The sequence below is a fragment of the Sprattus sprattus genome, assembly GCF_963457725.1.
Source record: "Sprattus sprattus genome assembly, chromosome: 13".
Lineage (NCBI taxonomy): Eukaryota > Metazoa > Chordata > Actinopteri > Clupeiformes > Clupeidae > Sprattus > Sprattus sprattus.
The window spans coordinates 17461209-17485279 of NC_137911.1; the positions used below are offsets into that span (position 1 = coordinate 17461209).

At 44.0% G+C, this 24071-nt stretch overlaps 1 protein-coding gene across 1 annotated transcript; it reads left to right on the forward strand.

Moving 5' to 3' along the window:
• Positions 1–462: 462 nt before the first annotated feature.
• sptlc2a (serine palmitoyltransferase, long chain base subunit 2a) lies at positions 463–23644 on the forward strand (the record flags this gene model as incomplete). The annotated part of the gene is made up of 12 exons (XM_080850677.1): positions 463–606; positions 1946–2140; positions 2694–2848; positions 4469–4617; positions 4902–5026; positions 7430–7523; positions 8177–8282; positions 10594–10813; positions 11089–11215; positions 21331–21466; positions 21854–21983; positions 23525–23644. 12 exons carry the CDS (start codon positions 463–465, stop codon positions 23642–23644), a joined length of 1701 nt encoding a protein of 566 aa, XP_080706803.1.
• Between the last annotated feature and the right edge of the window lie 427 nt (positions 23645–24071).

The following is a 24071-nucleotide window of genomic DNA, read 5'->3' on the forward strand; positions in this document are numbered from 1 at the left end:
GGTTGTGTACTGTAGTCTTAGGGCAAAATAATATGTACCTTGAAGAAAATCATTAGGAATAAGCCATGTTACCTCTAAACAATCACAGAATGCATATTATTGGCCTTTGTTTACGTCTTTACTCCTCTCTTCTGATACCTGAAAATGATGAGAAGGGCAGCCACACGTTCAAACACATGTTTGCCCAGTTGGGAGGTTACTGAAGTTCATCTCCACAGGCGGCCACGCCCTTGTAGAAAACGAAGTGACAGAGACCACACCTACATCTCAATACGCAGCTATCATTGGCTTTTAGTGGTTGCCAGGGGCGTCGATTTCCGGTATTGCAGAGGCTGGAATTTCAGGTTCTTCGTTGACAGGATAACAAGAAAGTGAACTGTCCTGTCAGAGGCCTCCAGTCACATATACATCTTTAAACCAGTTTTCGTGCAAGTTGTTGTATGTCGAAACTCAAAGGGAAGGATGACCGAGAGCTCAGCAAACAAGCCGGCAAACGGAGAAGTGTGTCATCAAACAACAAATGGTGTGAAACCATGCAGAAACGGCTTCGTGAAGAATCATCATTATCAGCAGCAGCACCAAAAGTCCTGCTACCTCGAAGAGAAGGTGAGGCCGTATGCACGGAAAAAGGTGAAGGGTTGGGTGTATCTGCATAATTCAGAAACTACATGCACGTGAACATCCTAGGACGAATCATCGCCTGAATGTCCTGGACTTTTTGGAACAAGCGTTCAAATCATATTAAACCGCAATGTTAGCTAACCATCAGGATGGCTAACATCAACAGTAGCAAGATTGATTGACGATGGTAGAATGTTGGCTTTGAAAGTTGCTTGATTTTTTCCCGTGTATTTTTTATTTTATTTTAAGCTGTCCGTTATCGTTAGCGTTACAAATAACCAATCAGGTCTGTTTTCCCTAGCGTATCTAGGTGTGGCATCTGTTTTTGGGCTTGCATGCTTTGGCTCAAATCGACATTGAAGTTCTAACGAGTTGATCAGTAGCCTTTACGAGCCTGAAATGACGATAGGCTTCACGTATCTAGCGAGCAACTTACATGTTTGTATGATTTATGGAAAAGAATCTATTTTTATGATAGCCATTTAAATAAAAAAAAAATCAGACGTTTGTGTTGCCATCGGACGCTCCATTCAGCCCCCATTCTCACCAATCCTAACCAATTAAAACAGTCTCGTGCAAAGATCTGGTGGTTTTATTTAAGATCTTAACATAGTAACAGAGGCATGCATTTGCAGCTGATTTTCTAAGCTGAAAACTTCTACATCTTTATCAGTGGAGACCGTTGTAACACAAAATACCACTGTTTCCCACTTAACCATCTCTTTAATACAGGCAAAGTGTGGAAAAGCGAGAAGAATTCACATAAAACGAATACATGACTTAACAATCCAGAAGAGCCTTTTCTCTGCATTAGACGGTCATGTTAAAATCTAGGACTCCCAGCTGATTGTAGCTACTTCACTTGTGCATCAGTGGTGTTGGTCTGCGCGGTATTTGTGAGGCAGGCATGACTAGTCACATGTGGTCGTGAAGCACAAGGTTTGAATACTCCCCTTGATTATGGAGAAGGTCACATATTCAACATTATTCTCAAACTTATGTACATGATTGGGATATGTTACCCATTTGAACAGTCATTATCATTTTGTAAGTTTTCATCAGTGTGTGGTGTATTCCTGGCGACATGCAGAAACAGAACAATAGATAAAGGCAGAAGAGGAAGAGATAGACAGAGTATCTTGTTACTTTCCTGTGATACACAAGCTTTTTGTATCTGTACAATTTTTCTCGGTTTTGTAATTCCAAGCCAACAGGTTACACCTGTTTGCATTCTGATGTGAGTTTACACCGGACTGCCTTATCTGATGGTTTTTCATCATATATTGTTTTTTTGCATTCGTCTGTGCTGGGCGACGTGTGTCAGGTTTACCCTAGAGCATCCAATGGAGGCCTATACAGCAGACCATTCCTCGAATCGTACGAGGAAACGCCCATGTTGGTGGCAGTCCTCACATACATGGGCTACGGCATCCTCACCATCTTTGGCTATCTGAGGGACTTCCTGAGGGACTGGAAGATTGAAAAGTGCCACATCGCCAGAGAAAGGGAGGAACAAAAGGTAAGTAAGGTAGAAGGGCATCATTCAATGCCTGCCGTAGTTTTCGGTAATAGGAATCAAGAGAGCACAGAACCCAAAGACATTTAAAAATATGAAACTTTTCCAATAGTGAAGTAAGTGAGTTTTTCTACCAGGTAGACTCACTGTTTTGCATGTAACCCACAAAGGACTCTGCAGTTGTTAAGCATTGTTTTTTTTTGTACAGTAACCAGAGGATTGGGAGGTGGAGAGGAAAGGGGAAATCTACCGTATGAGTGAAAGGATATCCTACTTTTATCCTGCTGCTCGCTCGGCCCTTTTGCTCTCTGTGAAAGGATATCCCATGCTCTCTCAATTCAATGCTTTTCTGAAGTAAAGGGCTTTAACTACTCTCTAATATAGTACCTCTCTTTCTTTGGCCACTGAAACAAACACTTTGGAAAAAGGGGTTAAAGTGTTGGACTCACCTGATCCATCCTCTTTCGCTGGCCACTGAAACAAACACATTGGAAAAAGGGGTTAAAGTGTCGCACATACCTGATGCATCCTCTCTGTCTCTCATTGTCTTCTCAAGGACTTTGTTCCACTTTACCAAGATTTTGAAAATTTCTACACAAGAAATTTGTACATGAGGATACGGGATAGCTGGAACCGGCCCATATGCAGTGTGCCTGGGGCGAAGATGGACCTCGTCGAAAGGATTTCTCATGACTACAACTGGACTTTTGAGTAAGTTGCAACTTGAACTTGACAGGCCAACCGTTAAGGCCTCCAAATCTGCAACTTTACATTAATTCATTAAATGTTGTTGTTAAAACAACATTTAGTGAGTTTGCTGTGTTACTACATTGCTATTAAACATTGTGTGTCAAAATTGTATGTTAACAGCTGCCACCATCTGCCACAAGTCAATTGTGGATTTCAACCCACTACAGTTCAAACAGCGCTTTCTCTGTTTTCCAAACAGAGCTACCACTTAACACAGATCACAGATTGTGGCTTTGGAAGGGAGCAAAAGGGTTTGAAGTGTCTGCTTGTGATAAGCGTGGAGAATGTTGTGCCAGCAATCACACAGTCACAATATCAGCAAAGTAGTCTTAGAAAATCCAAGGTTACGTGGCTTTCTACAGTTTCACCCCGTCCCCCGTCCCCCGTCCCCCCCCCCCCCGTCCCCCACTGCCTATACTTCAGCGATTGTGATTGTGAAGTTTCAAAAACAAGTTTTTCCCCACAATCTACAGCCTGGCAGTTTGTCAAGGCACAGGTTTGTAGATACTGTATAGAAGATGCAGGAGTTCAGCACTACACTCCAATTCCAACTTACAATGAGAGCTGTCAGTTCTGCACATGTCAAACATAGAACAGCTTCCCTCTCCAAGGTTACCTGGTTTGCTACCTACTGTATTTTTTCCATCCTCTCCTTGCATAACACTTCAGAGATGGTGATAAGTTTCAAGAACCACTTATAACCACTTTTACTCCTAAATGAGTAAATAGCCCAAATAGTACTGTCAATTCTGCACATTTGACAACCGTGGTACAGACAACGTCCTTGGCCTGTGTTATATGGCTTCTGAACTGTACTTTTACCTTTTCAGCACCTTACTGGCCCAACTAAAACGCTAATGGTTCTCCACAGAACATTAAAAGGCTCCTCTGAGAGAGTAGAGCTTTAGGGTACTGCCATTTTCTGAGGAGAACCAGATAATTGACCTTTGAGAAATTTGACATCAGGCAGAGAATGACTGTGTGGAGAGAGTTGGAAAGCCTCTGTAGAATAAACAAAGTGAAGCAGTGTCCTGGAGTAAATCAGTTTACAGTGATGGTTGCATGATGTTTGGCTCCTTGCGGGCTGATTAAACTGCCAACTGTAACTCGGGAGGGAGTAGGCAGTTGTTTACGCTCCGACTGAAGACGGAGCATAAAAAACACGGGCATCTCTTAGAACGAGGAGTGGTGAAATGTCAGGGATGCAAAGTCTAGGCAGATATTGGCACAGATGGTCTGGCAGGAGCTTGGAAAACTGACGGTGAAGTTTCGTGGTAATGGGACGCTTCTAGCAGAACCACAAGATTAATACTTATGGGCGTGATGTATGATTCCTAGTAGCCTACTCGGGGACGCTACAGGCTGACATTAGCCCAATGTTTATTTTGCCGGGAGGTGATATCTCAGTAATGTTATTTCCTTATCCAAGAGCAACATTGCCTGCTCCAATCAGGCTTCAGTAGCAGATAAAGCAGTGCAGTTAAGGTCAGAAGCAACAGCAAGGTGAAATGAGGGTCGTTTCGAAATGGGAAGGAGCTTGTTGTTTATGGCTCAGTTTCTCACGAGAGATTTCCTTCTCAGATACACAGGCCGGGTGGTGAAGGACATCATAAACATGGGCTCCTATAACTACCTGGGCTTTGCCGAGAACACGGGAATGTGTGCGGAGGCTGCTGCCACCGTCACCCAGGAGTACGGGGTGGGCGTGGGCAGCACGCGACAGGAGATGGGTGAGTACCAACCTCAAATAGGTGTTTACTTTAAGGCCCCTAATCTCCACACTGACATTCCAAGCCAAGTCTGCCTCCCCGTCCAAGCCGCACATAAGTGACCCCTTGAGTTAATGAAGAAATTGACACAAAGACAGGAATGCCCTTTTCCACCCACCCGTTTCACTAGGAGATTGTTATGATGATTAACTGAAGCAGGGGAAACACGTAGGTAGGTGTTGATATTTCAGCGAAGGCTCTGTGCAAGTTTATTGGTCATGACCTCATGGTTATTGTCTGTGTAGGTAACTTGGACAGACACAAGGACCTGGAGGAGCTGGTGGCGAGGTTTCTGGGAGTCGATTCCGCCATGGCCTTTGGCATGGGTTTCGCAACCAACTCCATGAATATACCTGCTCTTATTGGAAAGGTAGGGAGTATTACCCTGTTGGCACATGCACTGGCTTTTACCCACCCCTGCTCTGTTTAATGGTCTGGTTCCTGTCAATCATCGGTTGCTTTGGCTGCTCCTCCCTTAGCTAGAAACTTTTTCGGTTGCAAAGTCTGGGAACGTGATTACTTGGCATGTCTTAGACTTGTCACTTCGTGTTTACGCTTGATGAAACCAACACCTTCCTTTTGCCATGTTGCAATCATCATCTTGCAACAGGGGGAATGTACGTGTGGGAACTCTGGGCCTGACCTCAAAACCTTGTGTGCTCACGGAAAGGAGAAACCCGATAAACCCAAATCTCAGCAGGAAGTTTGTGACGAGTCCCAGTCTTGTGCAGGTTTCACAACCTTGCTTCCTCCTGTGAGCCCTAGGAAGCTCGTGGAGCCACACAGGACAATGGAGTGTCTGTGGCATAATCTCTCATCTGACCTGTCACTGACCCCTGGCAAAAAACATGGCTCAATGTTGACATGTCTCGAGTCCCTCTCTCTCTCTTTCTCCTGTGGGCGGGAGGCCCAAGAGGGATTAAGAGCAGTCTAAAATTCCTGCCCCCATCCAGATTCCACAGAAGATGAAATTTGGGATCCTAAGTCTGGTCTTAATCCACTCTGGGCTGTATGGCCTTTCTGTGGAGAACGCCCTAGAGTCAAGTCATTAAAATGAAAGAAAACATCAGTCTTAAAATATTTTGCATTTCAGTGTCAATGTCAATAGTTTTTTTTTATCTCAGACTACAAACAGAAGGGAGTTGAATGTGTTTTTTCCTCGAATAACACTCATGCCAGGGATGGGCCAGACCTGGCTTAGACTCGTTCCACTGTCTGCCTTAAACAGGCTAACATTGCCCCAACACACAGCATGAAAAAAAGCATAAGCCTTTTATTCAACAATCCTAACAGCTGTAGTTCATAGGGCACCCATTGCCAGAGCTGAGCCAGATGTCCTACATGTGCCTGTCATTTAGGTGGAAATGTTCACCTCCTTAGCCCTAATTGTCCTAATTGCCCCATTGTCCTCTCTACAATTATCATCCTCATAGTAATATTACAGAAGGCAAGGCAAGTGTCATATAGTATTTGTGTGTGTTTGTGTGTGTGTGTGTGTGTGTATACAGTATATAACACAATTCAAACACATTGGTAATTCAAAGTGTTGTAAACAAGAGCAAATAGAAGAACATAGAAAAATACGTTTAAAGTTAAAGTGCATTATAACAGCTAAAAGAACATAAAAAAGAACGCACACTTAGCATATGTTAAGACAACAGCAGGGCAGTCCCACTGCTGTGTTATAAACACTTGTCACACTCTTCCCCGTAGCTGCAGTGAAATCCCATACAGTCCGTGTGAAAGCCCTGAGTGAAAGTGCTAAATCCGTAAGTCATCTGCTGCGCATACACGGACACTGGCAGCAGTCTGTCACGAACGCCATTAGCGTCCCCTCCCAGAGCCGAGGGGGCTCATAGGAACGAACACTCCAGAGAGCTTAGTCTCAACACTGAATTATATACACGGCCTTCCCAGAATGCACCTGGCCCTGGAGCAGCTCCTCGTGGGCTAATGCCTTTTCCCAAAGCTGCGTTAGCTCAGGAGGGTAAACTAATTTAGGAGCTGCGATTCATGTTTACCATCTGAGTTCTGAATCTTATTTGCTGGAACATGTTTATCTTGTGACATACTTATGTCCTCTTTCATGTACACTGTGGCATTTTTGTTTGCCTACATGCATAAAGTTGTATTTGTTGTGTGCTGTTCCTTGGTTGTCAAGCAGTAAGTGATGCTGTTTTCGTTAAGGGTTGACTTTTGTATACTGGGCAATGACTTTTTTATGAGGAGTCAAGTCTTGAGGAAGTGTTTTAAGGAGTCACTGAAGTGTTGCAGTTGTTTGGTCTACCCTTAAGACTTTATAAGCTCAACTGGTGCTTAGCAACATGTGTCTTAAACAGGGGCTATCATCTGACGCACGCTCTCCATAATACTTTCAATAGAAATAGCATGTCAACAAAGAAAAGAATATACCAAAACCAATTATCTTCCATCTAAAATCTTTTTTAGCAGTAAATTGCTGTTATGTTCTATCTGGTTGAAGTCAATATATTTATTTTCTTCAATAATTTGTATCTAGTGTAAATATAGCACCATAAAAGATCTCCAAAGACCTGGTGTGTATTTCTGCTTTTATTTAATATTCCTATGTTTTATCTAGTGCAGCATGACACTCATGTGCGTGTTGGTCTACATAGATCAATCTGGCTTAGTTTACATTTTAGAATGATATTTGAACTCTCCTCAAAGTCCTTGAAATGAGGGTGTGTTTATCTGTATTCTATTGTATTGTCATTTTGACCTGACCTGTCCATTTCCTGCTGTGGCCTGATAGGGCAGTGTGATTCTGAGTGATGAGCTTAACCACGCCTCCTTGGTGCTGGGAGCCCGGCTGTCTGGGGCCACCATCCGCGTCTTCAAGCACAACAGTGAGACTCCACACACACACACACACACACACATGTGCTCACAAGCATACATGCATTTACACGCACACACATACACAAATACTTTTTTTACTGTAATATACACATATACTCACTCACGAAAGCATACACTCTCATGCACACATTCACTCACACGCTCAAACATTTTCTTTTACTTTAACATACACATGCACACACACATGCTCACACATGCACACACACACACACCACAGATTACCACCTTTCTATGGTTAGTCCAGCGTAGATGTCTCTGTGCATAACATTTCTCTTAGGTGAAAGACATTTGCTTTCATTTGTCTGAGCTGCCACCTAAGCAGTGGCATGCATATCAATACTCTGCCAGAAAGGTCAAGCCCATCTGGTTATTTATCCACATTAGCTTAAATTGATCCCCTTTAACAGCCAATTTGGACAGAAAAATGGTGGTTAATAGCCAGTGGCCCTCTAAATTGATGCTGAACTCCAACTGAATATTTAATACTCTGAAGTTTAATGAAAGTGACTTTGCTTTTTCCAAGACAACTTGGCAAGCATACGTTGGTGTTAGCCTTAATCCAGATCTGTGGTGAATAACACAGTGACCTCTGTTAAAGTCAGTTGTTTGACTGAGGGAGACGTGCCTTGCCGTGTTTCAGATATGCAGAGCTTGGAGAAGCTTCTCCGAGACGCCATCATCCATGGCCAACCCCGAACACACCGCCCCTGGAAGAAGATCCTCATAGTGGTCGAGGGTATCTACAGGTAGGCTACTTCTGAATTTTTTTAATTTATTTTAGGTGTTTGTGCATATCATCCTCAGAAGTAACGATGTTGAGGTGCAAAATATTTGTCTGGGAATTCCCCGCCCCTTCACTGCATTTCATTTGGTCCGTTGGTCTGGCGAACTACTCAATAGCGGTCCACTTCAGTCACGTAATTGGACACGCCTTTAACCAATCAGATCAACAATACTATACAACGATACAACGATCGGTAATCAAGCAAACACATATTTTTTCTGTATGAATTGTTCTAGGGCAAGTTTCTGTTCTGTTTTTTTTTTTTTTAAAGAAAACTTGCCTTTGAAATCATCCAAGACAGCCGCGAGAGCAAAATCGAAGTTTTGCGGTGCTCCGGCGGCCTCCTTGTCCAATGTTTAAAAACTCTCTTTGCCGTAGCTTTTGTTAAGTAGCCGTGGTTAGTTTAAATCCGCCAATGGCGTGCCAGGTAGCCAATAGCCAGTTTGTGATTGGCTCCAAGGATCCTTACAATGCTGAACTAAACTGCTATAGCAAGTTTGCCAGACCGACTTCTGAAGGCAAAATCAAATTGGCCGGAAGATGAGGGGCGGGACATCCCAGACAAGCAGAATATGATAACAAATAATATTTTGTTCAAAACTGCATTATTCAATTTTTTTAGTTTTTGAGTCTTCTGGGATGCAATATGTAGTTAGTGTAGTTAGTATAGTTGGTGTGATTGCTCAGTCACAGTATTGTATTACAGTAAGTATCTTCTTAAGTTTTTTCTTTATCTCTAGTTCCTTCATTTCACCCTAGCTCATAGCACTTTCGAGATATCAACACCGCTCAAACATGTCCGTCCTGTGCCGTGCTCTTATATTTGTATAACGTCCTGTTCAAAACCAATATAGACTAACATTAGATTTCCTCATGATATGTCCATAGGTCAGCTAGAAAAAGCAATGACTAGAAATGTAAATTATGTTAGTCTACATTCCTCTGACACAAAGATAGCCCTCACTCCAATCGTATTTTTGGCTTTTTACTCATGTTTGCTTAAAGATTTAAAGTTTTTAAGGCTTTTTTAAGGCCTTTCTGTACCAATGCAGGGCTCCCACCACTGGTTGTCACAAGTTACTCACAGACAGATAAAATATTATTATGACAAAGGGATGTTTTTAGATCTTTTTGTGTCCAAACTTTTACTAAAGACAATTAACGATCAAAATCAGTCCAGTCTTGAGTTAGAACGCTATAACTGGAAAATGGCTATACAATGTTATCCCAGGCAAGCATCTGCATCAAAGTAAATTGCGTGTGTTCGCCACTGACAGGCTCATGTAATAATAAGTGTCTGACAAAAGTGTCCCTACAAGGAAGGGATCCCTACAGAGATAGACCTGTGTCTGTTTACCTCAGTAACTGTAAAGAAACTGTAGAATGGCTGTTTGTACAGTTCCTGTAGTTCAGGTTTCTGTAGAAAATATCTGTAGACTGATAAAAGCTTGCTGACTTGCAGGTTTGTTTGACATTTTCATGGGGTGTTCTTTCCCCGAACACGGAAGAAGATAGTGCACATCCTGGAAGGCTAGTAGACACATAGCCTTAGAGATAATTTAGAGATGATATCAAAACTAGCTGTTAATGCAGGCATACCTTACAAAGTGGCAAATTGTTGCTAGGTGTTGCTCTTAAGCATGGATGATAGGTAGAATTTTGTAACATTTAAGTCTTTTAACACGTTTGACCTTGAACTTACTAAATAGACATATGATACAATTTTTGCCTTGATCTGGCTAAGTTATGTAGTTTATTGCACACAATAAAGACTGGCAACTTATTTTGAATACAGTTTTATTCATCATAAAGCCTACTTTGTGCTGTATGCGCATGTGTGAGGGCTGTATAATCATTTGATGGACAAGGCTCGGTGATCCTCTGTTGCTGTTTTGCAATCACACTTCACATTTTCTAGTGGAAATGCATCTCTAGTTCTACACTTACAACATGTCCTGAGGTGTACGAAAACGATTCAAACAACTGTAATATTGCAAATATTGCCAAACAATACATTTTATTCTTATGTCCATGTTGCTTGCGTAGCAGTATTTTAAAAATCTAAAATTACAATTGCATACCAATCCATTCAACTCACTAGACAGCCATCTTCATCTGTTATGCATTATGAGTTCTTCTGTGTTCTGTTGATTAAGGCATGTTTCAGACCATGTGTCTATTCTTCTGCGTTGTTGTGAAATCTTCTGGGTCTGTTGTGGGTGTTCCTCCGGCTCTCTGTTTTGTGTGACGCAGTAACCTGTCCTCTCCCTCAGTATGGAGGGCTCCGTTGTGCGGCTGCCCGAGGTCGTCGCCCTCAAGAAGAAGTACAAGGCCTACTTGTACCTGGACGAGGCCCACAGCATTGGCGCGCTTGGACCCCATGGTCGTGGGGTGGTGGACTACTTCGGCCTCGACCCGCACGATATCGACATCATGATGGGCACGTTCACCAAGAGCTTCGGGGCCGCCGGTGGATACATCGGTGGCAGGAAGGTAAGGACTGAGCTATCACCGCAGGCAGTTAACATATAGAAGGGAGGTTTTAACGGTTCTGTAAGTAGGAGATCATGTTTTGCTCTTGTCTCAGGAATATACTGTGTCTCTCTGTGAACATTCATCTTCGAGCCATGGTTGTTTTTTTCTCTGGTACTTCAAGTTAACAGATTTATAGGTTGCTGTGATTTGTCTTTGTTTTCTGGAGTGTTAAAATATACATGTGTGTGTGTGTGTGTGTGTGTGTGTGTGTACCTGTGTGTGTCTGTGTGCAGGAGTTGATGGATTACCTGCGCACACATTCCCACAGTGCTGTGTATGCCACCTCCATGTCTCCTCCCGTAGTGGAGCAAATCATCACTTCTATGAAGTGCATTATGGGTGAAGATGGGACTACGATAGGTAAGGCCTTTTTGTCTTTTATTTTATTTTCCTCTCTATCAAACACTTTTCTGAAAGATTTTTTTTCTTGTGCCACATTCTTAGAGAATTGGTCTTATGGCAAGGGATCTCCGTCTTGTCTTTTGGCTTGAGCCACTAGGGGTCAGTATACACATACAGTACGCTGAGGCCTGACAGGGTGGTTTGGGCAGATGAGTTGGAGTGCAGTCAAACCCACAGTAAACTGATGCGGATAGCAAAATAAACAGTTCTAAGCAGATGCGGCTTACCTGAGTCACGGCCCAGTGTGTGTGTGTGTGTGTGTGTGTGTGTGAGTGTATGTCTGTGTGTGCATGTGTGTGTGCATGTGTGTGTGCGTGCGTGCGTGCGTGTGTGTGTGTGTGCGTTAAAATTAACCTCACCCAAGGCTATAATGAATCCGCTCCATGCTGGATGCTGGAAGTGTAATGCAATCCACACACTCAGGTCAGTGGTGCTGAAGTAGCGTTATCCAGCATGCGGAGGCGGCTCTCAGATAAAGTCTCTGCCAGCATCCACTTCTCTGTGTTTCTTGGCGCGCACAGAAGCGCCATTGTGCCTGGTGCCCAGGCTGTGGCTGGCCTGGGCCCTATCAGGCAGCTCCATCTGCCTAGGGAGATGGGCATCGCCTCCATGCCCTGTGCCAGTGCGCCAGCCTCGGTGCCCGTGGTGCATACCTGAGGCGAATACCAGCTGTTCAGTAAACACAGGGTGTCAGCGTGTACCGTACGTCCCCACGCGCCAATGGCGTGTTAAACGGCACATCTTGAGTGTATAACGCGCACAGTTGACCCTGTTGATAAGGCTTTTTAATCATTTTTAGATTATATTTTTGGCTATGGTGTAGCTTTTGAGAGTACATTAGGAGGTTTTTTTTCCACACTGAAAAAAGTTGGAGAGAAGTCTGTGATGGTCTTCGTTCACGAATCACTTTGAAGGAAGGGGCGGAAAACTCTCTCTCTCTCTCTCTCTCTCTCTCTCTCTCTCTCACAACATCCCCTCATGCAATTTCCCTCCTCTCAGGGACTAAGACTGATTAGTTGTACAGATGTGGCGACTCTTTGCAGGTAAAATATTTAGCTCAACGCTAAAACATCGGCAATGTGTTAACAATTACCCTTCCATAGGCCTTATGATCTGGCCCTTTGGTGGGACCCTCCGAAGGCAAGTCCTCCCCACTGCCACTCAATCATGGAGGGCAACTACAACAAACATTTGTCCCCGGCCCCCCATCCTGACTGCCCCTTCTCCTCCATAATAGCCCCCCGGTGAGTCACTCTGTGTGACTAATACACTTCAAAACTCTTCTCTGACCCGGGGAGGTTCACATCCCTGCACAATGCCCATGGCTGTCCAGACAAAAGCCTGTTGTGCTTGTTGAGAAAAAGCCTTCCTTCACTTGCTTCCACCGTCTCAGTGGTCGAGCTTGTCATGAATTAGAGCTGATGGTATGGTATCTAGTGAGGACCAGGGAGAACCAGTTCAGAGATGGACGGAGTTATGAGACAGCTGGCTGTCAGCTGAGCTTGACTGCTACCACCGCAGCAAGACTATTATTTTCTTCATTTTGATGTCAAAGATATGTAGCTCAAATAACTAAGTTTCAGGAAATTCAGATATGCAATGCAAGTGCTTTGTCCTATTGCATTCATTTTTCTTAGGCTTTCAAGGAAGTTACTGTTTAACCCAAATTACGGTTTTGTTATCACCGAAGGCCTTAAACTGACAGTGTTGAAACAGCTGCGATTAGACTGAGTGACTTTCTCATTGTTTTGTGCTTAATTGCACATTGAATTAACACTGCGCGTGGGAACTGGGTCATCGCCAAACAAGTTCCGTGGTTGAGGGGTGGGAGAGGAGACAGGCTGAAAAGAGGCTAATCAGAAGGGCTTATCAGGGGAGATATCCTCTCCATTTGCCCTCTGTGACCAACATATTTGCACCCTTCACTTAAGAGAAGCAAGATATGAGATGTAGATAAGCTTCCTAAGTCAGTACGGCCATATTTCACGGCATCATATTCAAGGCATACTGTAGAGTGGGGAGGAATTCAAGTTTTTGTTGGGAACTAACAAACCAAGTTGTCTCATCTGGCAAGATGGGAGTTAACACTCTCCTTCTTCAGCATCATTCCCATCAAGAGAAACATAATGAGAGAAAAGAAGAAGGGAAAAAAGAAGGAAAGTAAGAAAAAGAGGAAAATGCAAAGAAAGGAGAAAGAAAGAAGTTTAATTCATTCATTGTGTCCTGTCCAGATCCGTGCCTTGACATATGACAAATGATTTGCGTTGCATGTGAAGTCCTGCAGAAAAAATGTATACGGCAGGTGCCTGCTATATGAATCAGCCTATGAGTTCAGACGTGGTTCATGACTCTTCTGTAAGCAGAATACTCATTCATTCCCGTGGGTTATTTTAACGTTTCAAGCTTGAAGTGGTAATTTCATTTGTCAGTGGAAAGAACTTCAAATCTGACACCCACCTTGAGTCAGTGAAAACTCACAGGAACTGGACTGGCCTGCTTCAGAATGGATCTTCATTCAAAGGGGTGATTTGCCAAAACATTCTCCTCTGAATGGATGGCCTTGCTGTTGAGCTTTGGTTTCATATCACCCAACGTGTTCGAGTCTGATTTTACTGTCAGCGTCATGTCGGATGGAAAGCATCCGCCCCCCCCCTACTGAGCAAAACCATCTGCGTTTTGGACAGCTCTTGAGATGCGATTGACCACGTGTGTTGAGATCACACGGAGCCAGGTGCATTTGATCTGCTGCCAGCTCATCCTGTCATGCTTGCGCCATGGTCTTAGGGGAAAAGGAAGGGAGACTGTTTCAGGTCAGTTTCACTCCACTGCAAACGTGCTCTTACAACTTATGCTCTCCTGCACCTGAAAGCCCATTCTGAAACGCCTGACAAACCCTTATGGGATGTTACCAGGAGAGGTCTTTTCTACCCCCTGTGTGTGTTGTGTCTGTGTGTTCGCGTGTGTAAAATAAATGTATAAAGTGGGCTCAGGGGGCCTCTAAGAAACTTTTGTCCTGCTGTTCTGATAGTGCCACCCTGACACATCTACTTCTGCGGAATTTAACAATTCAACGCTTGTATTTTAAGTAGTTGAATTCATGCATGTCAGAAAGACATTGTGAAACCATGAAACCTCAGGATGTTCAATGGTAACACAAAGCATATCAGTTCTTGTGGTCTCTACTTCAAAGACACTACCTCTGGGTATCTTTTCCCCGTATGTTTAGGAATGCTCGTCAAGAACTTTGTTGTTTATCTTCCGTAAGTCCATGCAAACGCTGTAAATCACGTATATGGCTCTCTGTGTTTGAAGCACAATGGTTGAGCCTGTGTATCCTCGGCTGGCAAAGGTGGAAAGTTTAGCCAACAGGGGTTTTATTGGCCTACCTAATCACATTGTTGAGCTTGATTGCAACTTTTATGCGCTCAGTCGCACTTAGCAAACGCGGGGCATTTATCTCTGACGGAAGGTGTTGACTTTCTTCTGGTGAGGTGTGCCCGGACACATGTTTTAGGTGTTAAGGTGTGTTTACTCTCCACCCCCCAAAGCCCTCACCGGAATGAAAGATGTATGCTCACTAAGAGGGGTCAGAAAGGAACCTGCCTGTTTACGATCCTAACCTCTTACAAGAATTTCAGGTGGTTGAGGCTATAAGGAACTGATGGCTGAGGAAGATGCAGAATTTCTATACATCAAAAGAAAGACACATGTTTTACACATGACAGTAGTTTTCCTCTGCTCTCTCTTTCTCTCTCTCTCTCTCTCTCTCTCTCTCTCTATCTCTCTCTCTCTCTTTCTATTTCTCTCTCTCATCTGTGAATCAGTGTTTCCCCTGGTGGAAAGCGTGGCCCCTGCGGTTCCCGGAGTGTGTGAGTCAGGCTTTTAACTCTCATGAGTGTGCGGCTAGATTCAGGCACTGCTGTGGTTCTGACATGCTGTGATATTTTTTGAAAAGTCCCATTCATTTGTTTCAGTTCTTTATGTTTAAGTACAGCTAGACGTACCACATAGCAGTGCGTAATATGACCACAGCATAAGGTGAGAGATTGAGCAAGAATTAAGTGAAACTAGGAAATTAAAGACAGTATTCATAACATTTATAAAAAGACAGAACATGCGATTTTTTTTTTACCTTTTTACAAAATAGTTTAAAAAAAAAAGTAATTTACATATATTTTGTTATTTGTACATTTATTTGATACATCAAGCCTTTATGGCAATTTATTGATCACATTTTACAGCGCTTCCCAGTGGCCCAGCAACAGTTTTTCACCAACTCAGGATAAGGTCCTGAGTCCATATACCAGGTTTTATGTCATCAAAGGGTTGATCATCAAAGACCAAAGGTTGTTCATCAAGGGTTGTTCATCAAAGATATGATCTGTCTGTCAATGTCATTAATTGCAATTTAAAGACAATAGAGGAATTTACTGGTAAATTACCTTCAATACTTACTGTATATTTTTGCATACTTAATATAGTTATATTATTATATTATAGATATTTTTTACTTTAAGTACCTGCTGTATCATATTTGATACATACATTTCACCAAGATTTTACTATAAAATAAAGTATGAAATAATATGTAATTGTAAGTTCAATACATAGGGTACATTTTGAATACAATTTGTGTTCAAAGAATGTGGTAGTGATGCAGTGTGTCAAATTTAGTTAACTTTGAACGTTTATATAATAAAATATTGGCTAGTGAAGCGCTAGCTTTTTGCATTGAACATTATTCACTTGGTAGTGCCTGGACACAAATCGTGTATTCCTCATCAGCCATGTGGGCTACAATCATGCTAAATTTCATGTGGACTGGTAAAGTATATGATACGGTCTATCAAAAAATGTTCAACTCAGAAGAAACAAAAAATGTTGCGCAACGGCTGTCTTAAAAGTATAGTATGCATGTCATATTTTTTTATCCCTATCAAATAATCATTCTGTGAAAAATCACTTTTACTGGAATGTGTGCGAAACCATATACTGAACCATAGTAATGAACTGTTTCAGTCACTTGAGGTGATTCTCTACAACTTGGGTATGCTATAAGCATAAAAGCTCTTATTCACTCCATTCTTATGAACAAATAAATGGCCATCTAAAATGTATGACCCCGTCATTGTAGTATCAAAAAGTATCTATGGGAGGGCTAATGGCCTAGAACCAGGCATTTGCCGAAGGGGGCTTCCTAACATAAAGTTTTTACACAAAGGAATGTCTTTTGGAAAAGACAATCAGACAACTATTTTATAAAAATCTCCACCCTATTTGTAGTATACACTATATACCTGAACGTGCAAATGTTAATTTTGACACAAATTGCACTCCATAATCATCCAATCACATTATACAGTGTGAGAAACTACATAGTTAATAGTCTAAGACACAAAACACACACAGCAAACTAGGTAGATATACTGACTGGCCATGTAACACTACCTATTGTGGTCAGAACCGCAATGTATGTTCAGTCTTTGAATGTGGTGTTTTGCTACTGGTTATAAAACCACTAGCAAGTATCTTACCCTACAAATGTTGCCTGTACAACATGCAAATCTCCTAGTGTGATAGAAATATATTTAAATTAACTCATCAAGTTCCTGCTGAGATAGGAGTAGTTCATAAAGTTGTAGCTCTAAATTACACTACATCTCATTGTCCATGTAATTTAAAAGCTTGAAATGGAAAAACATTCTAGTTCTCTCATATCTCGTTTACACATGTGCGAGTGGACATTACATTTCCTTCAATGGAATTCCATATCTACTACCATCTACTTCCAAATGGCCAAATTGCCTCAAAATAAAGGATTTTTACTTGGACGACGGTGGAGTTCCTTTTTCAAAGGAAAAGCCTTTAAGGTTCATGGCAACGCTTTTATTTGTTTTGGTCTGACGATGTTGCATGAAGATTCGATTCAAGATTCCATACTAAACTCATCTATTTTTTTTCTGCTTCTGCAATGCTGACTTCAGGGGGTTAAACGTCAGTGGTGGCCCTGCTAGTGAGATGCTGCTCACACACACACACACACACACACACACACACACACACACACACACACACACACACACACACACACACACACACACACACACACACACACACACACACACACACACACACACAAACACACACATACACTCACACACACACACACAATGACAGCAGATGCACTGGAAGAACACCGGGGTGGAGAGCTTGATCTGTGAGTCAACCATACCTCAAAGAACAAAGAGAGCAGATGATGAGGGTTTGTGTGAGTGAGTTTGGGTGATCTGGCTGTACATGTGAAGCTTCAGAAGTGATGAGGGTGTTTACGCCTGCGTGTGTGCATAGCTTGGTCATGAGTTTGCCTGTGAGGATATAGTGGAGGTGGTCGTGCGTGTGTGTGTTTGGGGAGAATTGTCAGTGACCTGCTGACTGGGTCTTTCGCTCTGAAGCCCCTCTTAACTCCCCATCCCCCCCCCCCCCCACCCCCCCCCCCCCCCCAAGATGAATAGGAAGTAAGGAGGAACTGTGCGTTTGAAAACGGGAAGCAGCCCCCACATCTGGAAGCTCTTTCGGGCTTGCGTTCCCCTGCTTGCCCCCCAAAACCCCTCAGCCTTGGGGTCTGGAAGGAGTTAGGGCTCCGCATTGTGAAACTAGCTGTTGAAAGGGTACCCCAGAAAGATTTACTTTTGAGAGGCCACCTCCTCTCCCCCTCCACCTCCCTTGACTCACCCCTCCCCCCATTGGCCCACCCTCGCCCCCCCCACCCCGGGAGGACCTGCGTGCCGACTGAAGAGCTGGAAGACGGACAGACTGGGTGCCCCCCACCCCCCTTTTTAAACTTTATTGCTTTCAGATGCAGTATTTTCATATGTTTGTTCTGCTGAGCATGAGTTAATGGAGCTGATGGGGGCTTCTCGAGCCTCTGCTGCCACTCATTAAGGACCCCCCCCCCCCCCCTCAGTGGACCCCCAGTCAGAGCAGCTCAGAGATGCTCCCCAGGCTGAGCACCCACCTCTTTTAGCCCTGCCTGTGGCCAGCTCCATCACTGACAAGATAAGGCCTCTGGTGTCTGCCTTCATTAGGACCATAATGATATCAGAACAACTTGATGGCATCTCTTTTCAAACCACACTGCACTGTTCGCATGCCTAGAATGACCATGGTGGATGCTATTCATTGCCAGCTGAGGAAAGGCACTTTGAAAGTGTTTGCACTCATTTCCACACAGGATTCATCGACCTCTGGAACCTTCACAGATTCTAGAATTGTTTTTATCCTCTTGTAAATGTCTTTGCATTCCTAGCACTGTTCTAAATGTTTCAGAAAGAACACTGACAGCACTGAAAGGGCTTTACAATGGCCATGTGAACAACATCATTCCGCTGTTCACTCTCACTACTTTGTCGACACCAGGTTCTATCAATGGTCTGTGTGAACCCCTACCAGAGGAGAGAAGCACCCAGCTAGATTGGCCTTGTGCAGACACCCTGAGAAGAGCCTGTGTGCGGGCAGCTCCAAAGCATTGAGCAGGACACAGCGGTGGGGATATGCCATCAGCTGGAGGAAGATCAGGGTTATGGTGTTCATATCACCCAGCGTGTTTGAGTCTGATTTGACTGTCAACACAGCGTTAGATGGTTCGTATGGTATAGGAGAGCAGCTGGCTGTCTGTGCGTGTTTGTGTGTCTCTGTGTGTATCTGTGTGTGTGTGTTTCTCCTGTTTGTGTCTGTTTCTGTGTGTGTGTGTGTGTCTGTCTGTCTGTCTGTCCGTCTGTCTGTGTCTGTCATTCTGCCTGTGTTTGTGTGTGTGTGTGTGTGTCTCTCTCTGTGCCTCTCCCCCCCCCCCCACCTCTCTCTCTCTCCCTCTGTGTGTGTGTGTGTGTGTGTGTGTGTGTGTGTTGTGTGTGGTGGGGGAGAGGGTGGTTGGTGGAAATGGATGGGGGTGCATCCAGTGAAACAGGCGAGATTGAGATGGCTGCGCCACAGAGACTGTGACCCGGTCATGACTCCAGGAGAAGGCTTTATCTGTCAGTAGCCAATTTACATGAGCCAGGGAAATGTGTGTGTGTGTTTTTGTGTGTGTGTGTGTGTGTCTGTGTGTGAACGTACGTGCGCAAGTGTGTTTCTGTGTGCGGGGGGGTGACCATGGGAAGAGTCCAATTTCATAGCCAGTCAAGTCTCCTTTCACGAGCGCTCATCAAGTACAACACACATTCACACACACACACACACACACACACACACACACACATCTGACAGTTGTATTGCGTCATCAGTTTTAGTCCTGTTTTTTAGTCTTCTGGTCTTCTGTTTCACTCCTGTGATTTTCTGCCCTGTGTTACTGCACTTCCTCAGTGAAGTGAAGGCTCCTGCTTGGTGGGCAAGCCTCTGGGATACATATAACGTATATATAATTATATATGTTTGAGTATTACCTCTGAAGGGATACATATATATATAGTATACTGTATAATTATATATGTTTGAGTAGAACTTCTTAAGGTATATATATATATATATATATATATATATATATGTATAATTATAATTATATTTGTTTGAGTAGAACCTCTGAAGGTATATATGTATAATTATATATGTTTGAGTATTACTTTTGAAAGTATTTGACCTAACAGCCCTAATTGGTGCTACAGTGTGCATGACCAGAGGAACGGGAGAGGGCTTACCAGCATCCGGGTGCCCTTGACCAACCACTACTGTGTGTGTGTGTATCTTTCTGTACATTTGTCTGATTTTGTGTGTGTGTGTGTGTGTGTGTGTGTGTGTGTGTGTGTGTGTGTGTGTGTGTGTGTGTCCACGTATCTGTGTGTGATAGGGTCATTGTATTATTCTTTAAGGTTGTGTGTGTTGGTATGAGTGCATTTAGGCAGGCCATTATATCATTAAGTATTTGTTGACCTTTGCGTGTGCATGTGCTTGTGTGTGCATGTACGTGTGTGTGTGTGTGTGTGTGTGCGTGTGTGTGCATGTACGTGTGTGTGTGTGTGTGTGTGTGCGTGTGTGTGTGTCTCTAAAGGGCATGGCGTCCCCTTTCTTATGTGTCTGAGCCACACAAGGGTGAGAAATTGTCGGAAGAGGAAATTCCTCCCCTGCAGCTCTTCAGCATGCATGGAATGTTTGACGAGCGAGAAGCACGACTCCCAGACAAGCCAGACGAGCTGGCCCAGCTCCTCAGGGCGACTGAAAACCTCATCCCCATTGGCCTCTGGGAATTCTTTGGGAATCACAACAGAACCAGACGTCCGTCCGTCTGTCTCCAAGTCGGACTCTGTGATCACTGATCCGGCGCTATGGGAGGAAGTGGGATTGAAGTCTCTCTCTTTCTGTCGGGTGTTTCTCCCGTAGCGCCTGCAGTGGCAGCAGCAGCAGCATAGCTCTCATATTTGTGCAGCTTGACCACTATCAGCGGAGAATCAGAGGCTCTCTTCTGCATGTGTGTGTGTGTCTGCACACTGCCCGCTGAGTTACCTGCCAAAGCCCCGCTTTGTTTGGAGAAGCGATTAGGATCTGAATAGACATGCGGGCTGCGATAGAATCCGGGGTGTGATAAAACTGCTTGCTGGACATACAAAATGTAAACATTTGATTCACCTCTCTGCCTTTCCAGGTTTATACTGGGCAGGGAGATTGGTGGGGGGAATCGTTTTAAAATCAGCCCTTTCTGCAGTTTCTTTTTCAACTCAAGAGTCATGGGAGGGGGGGTTGAACATGCTGGTTAAGGTTATGGGTCAAGTGGTCCGGTTCCTCATCAACTCTTGTTTGAGTTTGTTAATAACCATTAATTGTTCTTCCATTCAACTTCTAACTGGAAGACTTTAAGCTCTTCCTGTGCTCTCTTTCCATCTGTCTATCGGTCTTGTCTGTCTGTCTGTCCTGTCCTGTCTGTCTGTCTGAACCCTACTGTCTTGAAATCTTTCTGATCCTGTACTTCCTCTATCCCTTTTTTGCCTTTATTGCCCTCACTTTTTCTTCTTCTCTCTCCTAATCCCTCTCTCTGTTTCACTCATATTTTCTCTCTTCCTCTCTCCATCCCTCCCCTCTCCTCCCAGGCCGTGAGCGAGTTCAGCAGCTGGCCGAGAACACGGCCTACTTCCGGCGGCGACTGCAGGAGTTGGGTTTCATAACCTATGGCAACAGCGACTCACCTGTGGTGCCTATGATGCTGTACATGCCAGCCAAGATCGGGTGAGTAGGGACAGTGCCACGCAGGACTGCACAGCACAGCAGAACAGAACAGAGCTGGAAGCTTCTGGGTCTTGCTACCAACATACAACCCATTCGGGCAACCAAAATCTCATTCAAAGAAGTAAGAGTAATTTTCAGCTGTTCATATAGATCGTTTAAAGCACTCTTCAGGTAATATTACTTGTAGGAGCAATGCTCAGACATCCAGAGTCACCAGGACCAAGGGTGCAGCTTTTGAAATGGATCCTTTTTATGCGCTCTGACTGGAAACAAGCAAAATGTTTTAGTTTCAATTAGAGTAGGACTGTGTTGGCAGAAATGCCCAGGGAGTTGCGTTTAACTCTGAGTGGTGTCTGCTGTCTCAGCTCCTCTTGTCCTGCTCCTCAGGGCCTTTGGTAGGGAGATGCTGAAGAGGAACATTGGCGTGGTGGTCGTCGGCTTCCCCGCTACTCCAATCATCGAGTCCAGAGCACGCTTCTGCATATCCGCCGCCCACACCAAAGACATGCTCGACATGGTGAGACTTATATGTCTCCTTCACAATATGTATGTGTGGATAATTAGTTCACAGTAGGTGTGAGTTTTTATGGATGTGTGTGTAGGTGTGTGTGTGTGTGTATATGTACTGTAAGTACTGTATATATACTAAACGTATGTGTGTATAGTATATGTATAAAGATAATAGAATGCTGAATAATCTTGGTCTCTCAGGACAGTTGCTCCTCCAAGATGGTTCCGGAAAAGTGTTTTTGTCTAGCCTTTCTGGCTTTTCCAAATTGCCTGGTTGTTGTCTTTGGACAACCTATCAAGTTCCCTGAACAGAAAGGGCAAGAAGCCCTTCAGGCTGACTCCATTTGGTCCAGCTTTTACCACTGTCCTTTGAGGACAAAACCAGAGACTATTTCACCAACCCAAAAAAACTCAAACTAAAACTTCAAAATAATAGCTGGCTCTTTAGTCTGGAGCCTTCCCATTGGCTGTGGTTAAGAAGTGTGCGATGGAAGGCTCCCTGTGGGTATCTGAGTGCAATCTGTGATGGAGGAATGCGAGAGGGCACCTCTGCCATAGTCTCCTGTAGCCTGTAGCATGAAGTAATTTACAGAGCTGTTGCCCGAGTGCTTCACTCCGGCTGGGTGAGGAGTTTACGTAACCAAGGCTACCGCTGGGCTCTGGCAGCAGATCAAAGAGCGTCCTAATCTGCCTCCCCAAGGACACTCGATTTAACTACTCTGAAAAGTACACCGCCCTCCCCCCCAACACACTCACACACACACACACACACACACCTCCCTACCTCCAAGAACTGCATATCAATCGAGCCTGCTTTGATGTGAGCCGTTATAACCTGTCTCCACCCATCACCCCCCCCCCCCCCCCATTCTAGAATATATTTTACAGCATTCCATTGTTCATTAGAGAGCTGGATGGTTTATGGGGCATTCCTGGAGCGAGAGAAAGGGTAGGGAAGCCAGAACAGAATTAAAACATCAGAATACGTCAAAGCTCGGTGTGACGGTACTCACTCACACACAAAGACCTTCTCATGGCTGTTCAGTTTAGACATAAAAGTGTGGATGAGTGTGTCTCTGTCTGTCTGTCTGTCTGTCTGTCTGTGTTTGTGTATGAGTGTTGCAGCCACTCATTTCTTTTCTCCAAACATGTTTTCTTTGTAGCTTGCTTAGATTTGGTGAGAACTTTGACAATGTCTCTGTTGCCCGTTTGGTTTCTATAGGCAGCAGTGCTCTAGTGAGCTGTAGCTCCCAAGATTTGGAGTCTTTCTTTACCAATAGATCAATGGAGATGCTCAGAGGAACCACTATACACATTGACCAAACTGCTGTGATTTTTTTCGTATCCTTCTATTTGAGAGGTTTCCTATGATGCTGTGTCATTGAAGTGGTGGTCTTTAATCTTGTGTGGTACAACAGTAGTGGTCTCTCTGAAGCTCCTTTGACCGTCCCTGCAGTCAAAGCCACTGTAGAAGTAGTGTTGAGTTGGTCTAGGCAGGAGCGTAATTGCATGTGACATCTGTGTGTGTGTGTATTTGTGTGTTTGCAGACACTGGAGAAAATCAGCGAGGTAGGTGACTTGCTCCAGTTGAAATACTCGCGGCACAGAACCCGACCGTCTGCAGACCGGGCCTTCGAAGAGACCACATATGAGGATAGTGAGGATTAATTCAACGATTGGTTGTTCGATTGATATATCGATTGGTTGCTTGACCACTTCTCTGGCCTCCGATCCAAACATGCACTGCTCTCTCGTCTTAAGCTCCCAAAAGGAGGGAGTTACTGAACCACTCAATAAATGTCATTACTTTTCTTTTTCCTGTCGTCCTTCCTCCTAACATGCACACAGATTCTACTGATGACTCTACTGCAGTGCGGGGATGGTGAACAGTGATCTGTATTCACTATTTTAACATGGAGTACGTTTCTAACCTGAAAGCAAGAAATGTAATGTTGGGTCTGTCCAATGGGGGATCTTTCTATGGCTTCTGTGTTTCTGCTGTTTCTGGTGTGTGCTTGTGTGCGTGTGTGCGTGTGTGTGTGTGTGTGCATGTGTGCGTGTGTGTGTGTGTGTGTGTGTGTGTGTGTGTGTGTGT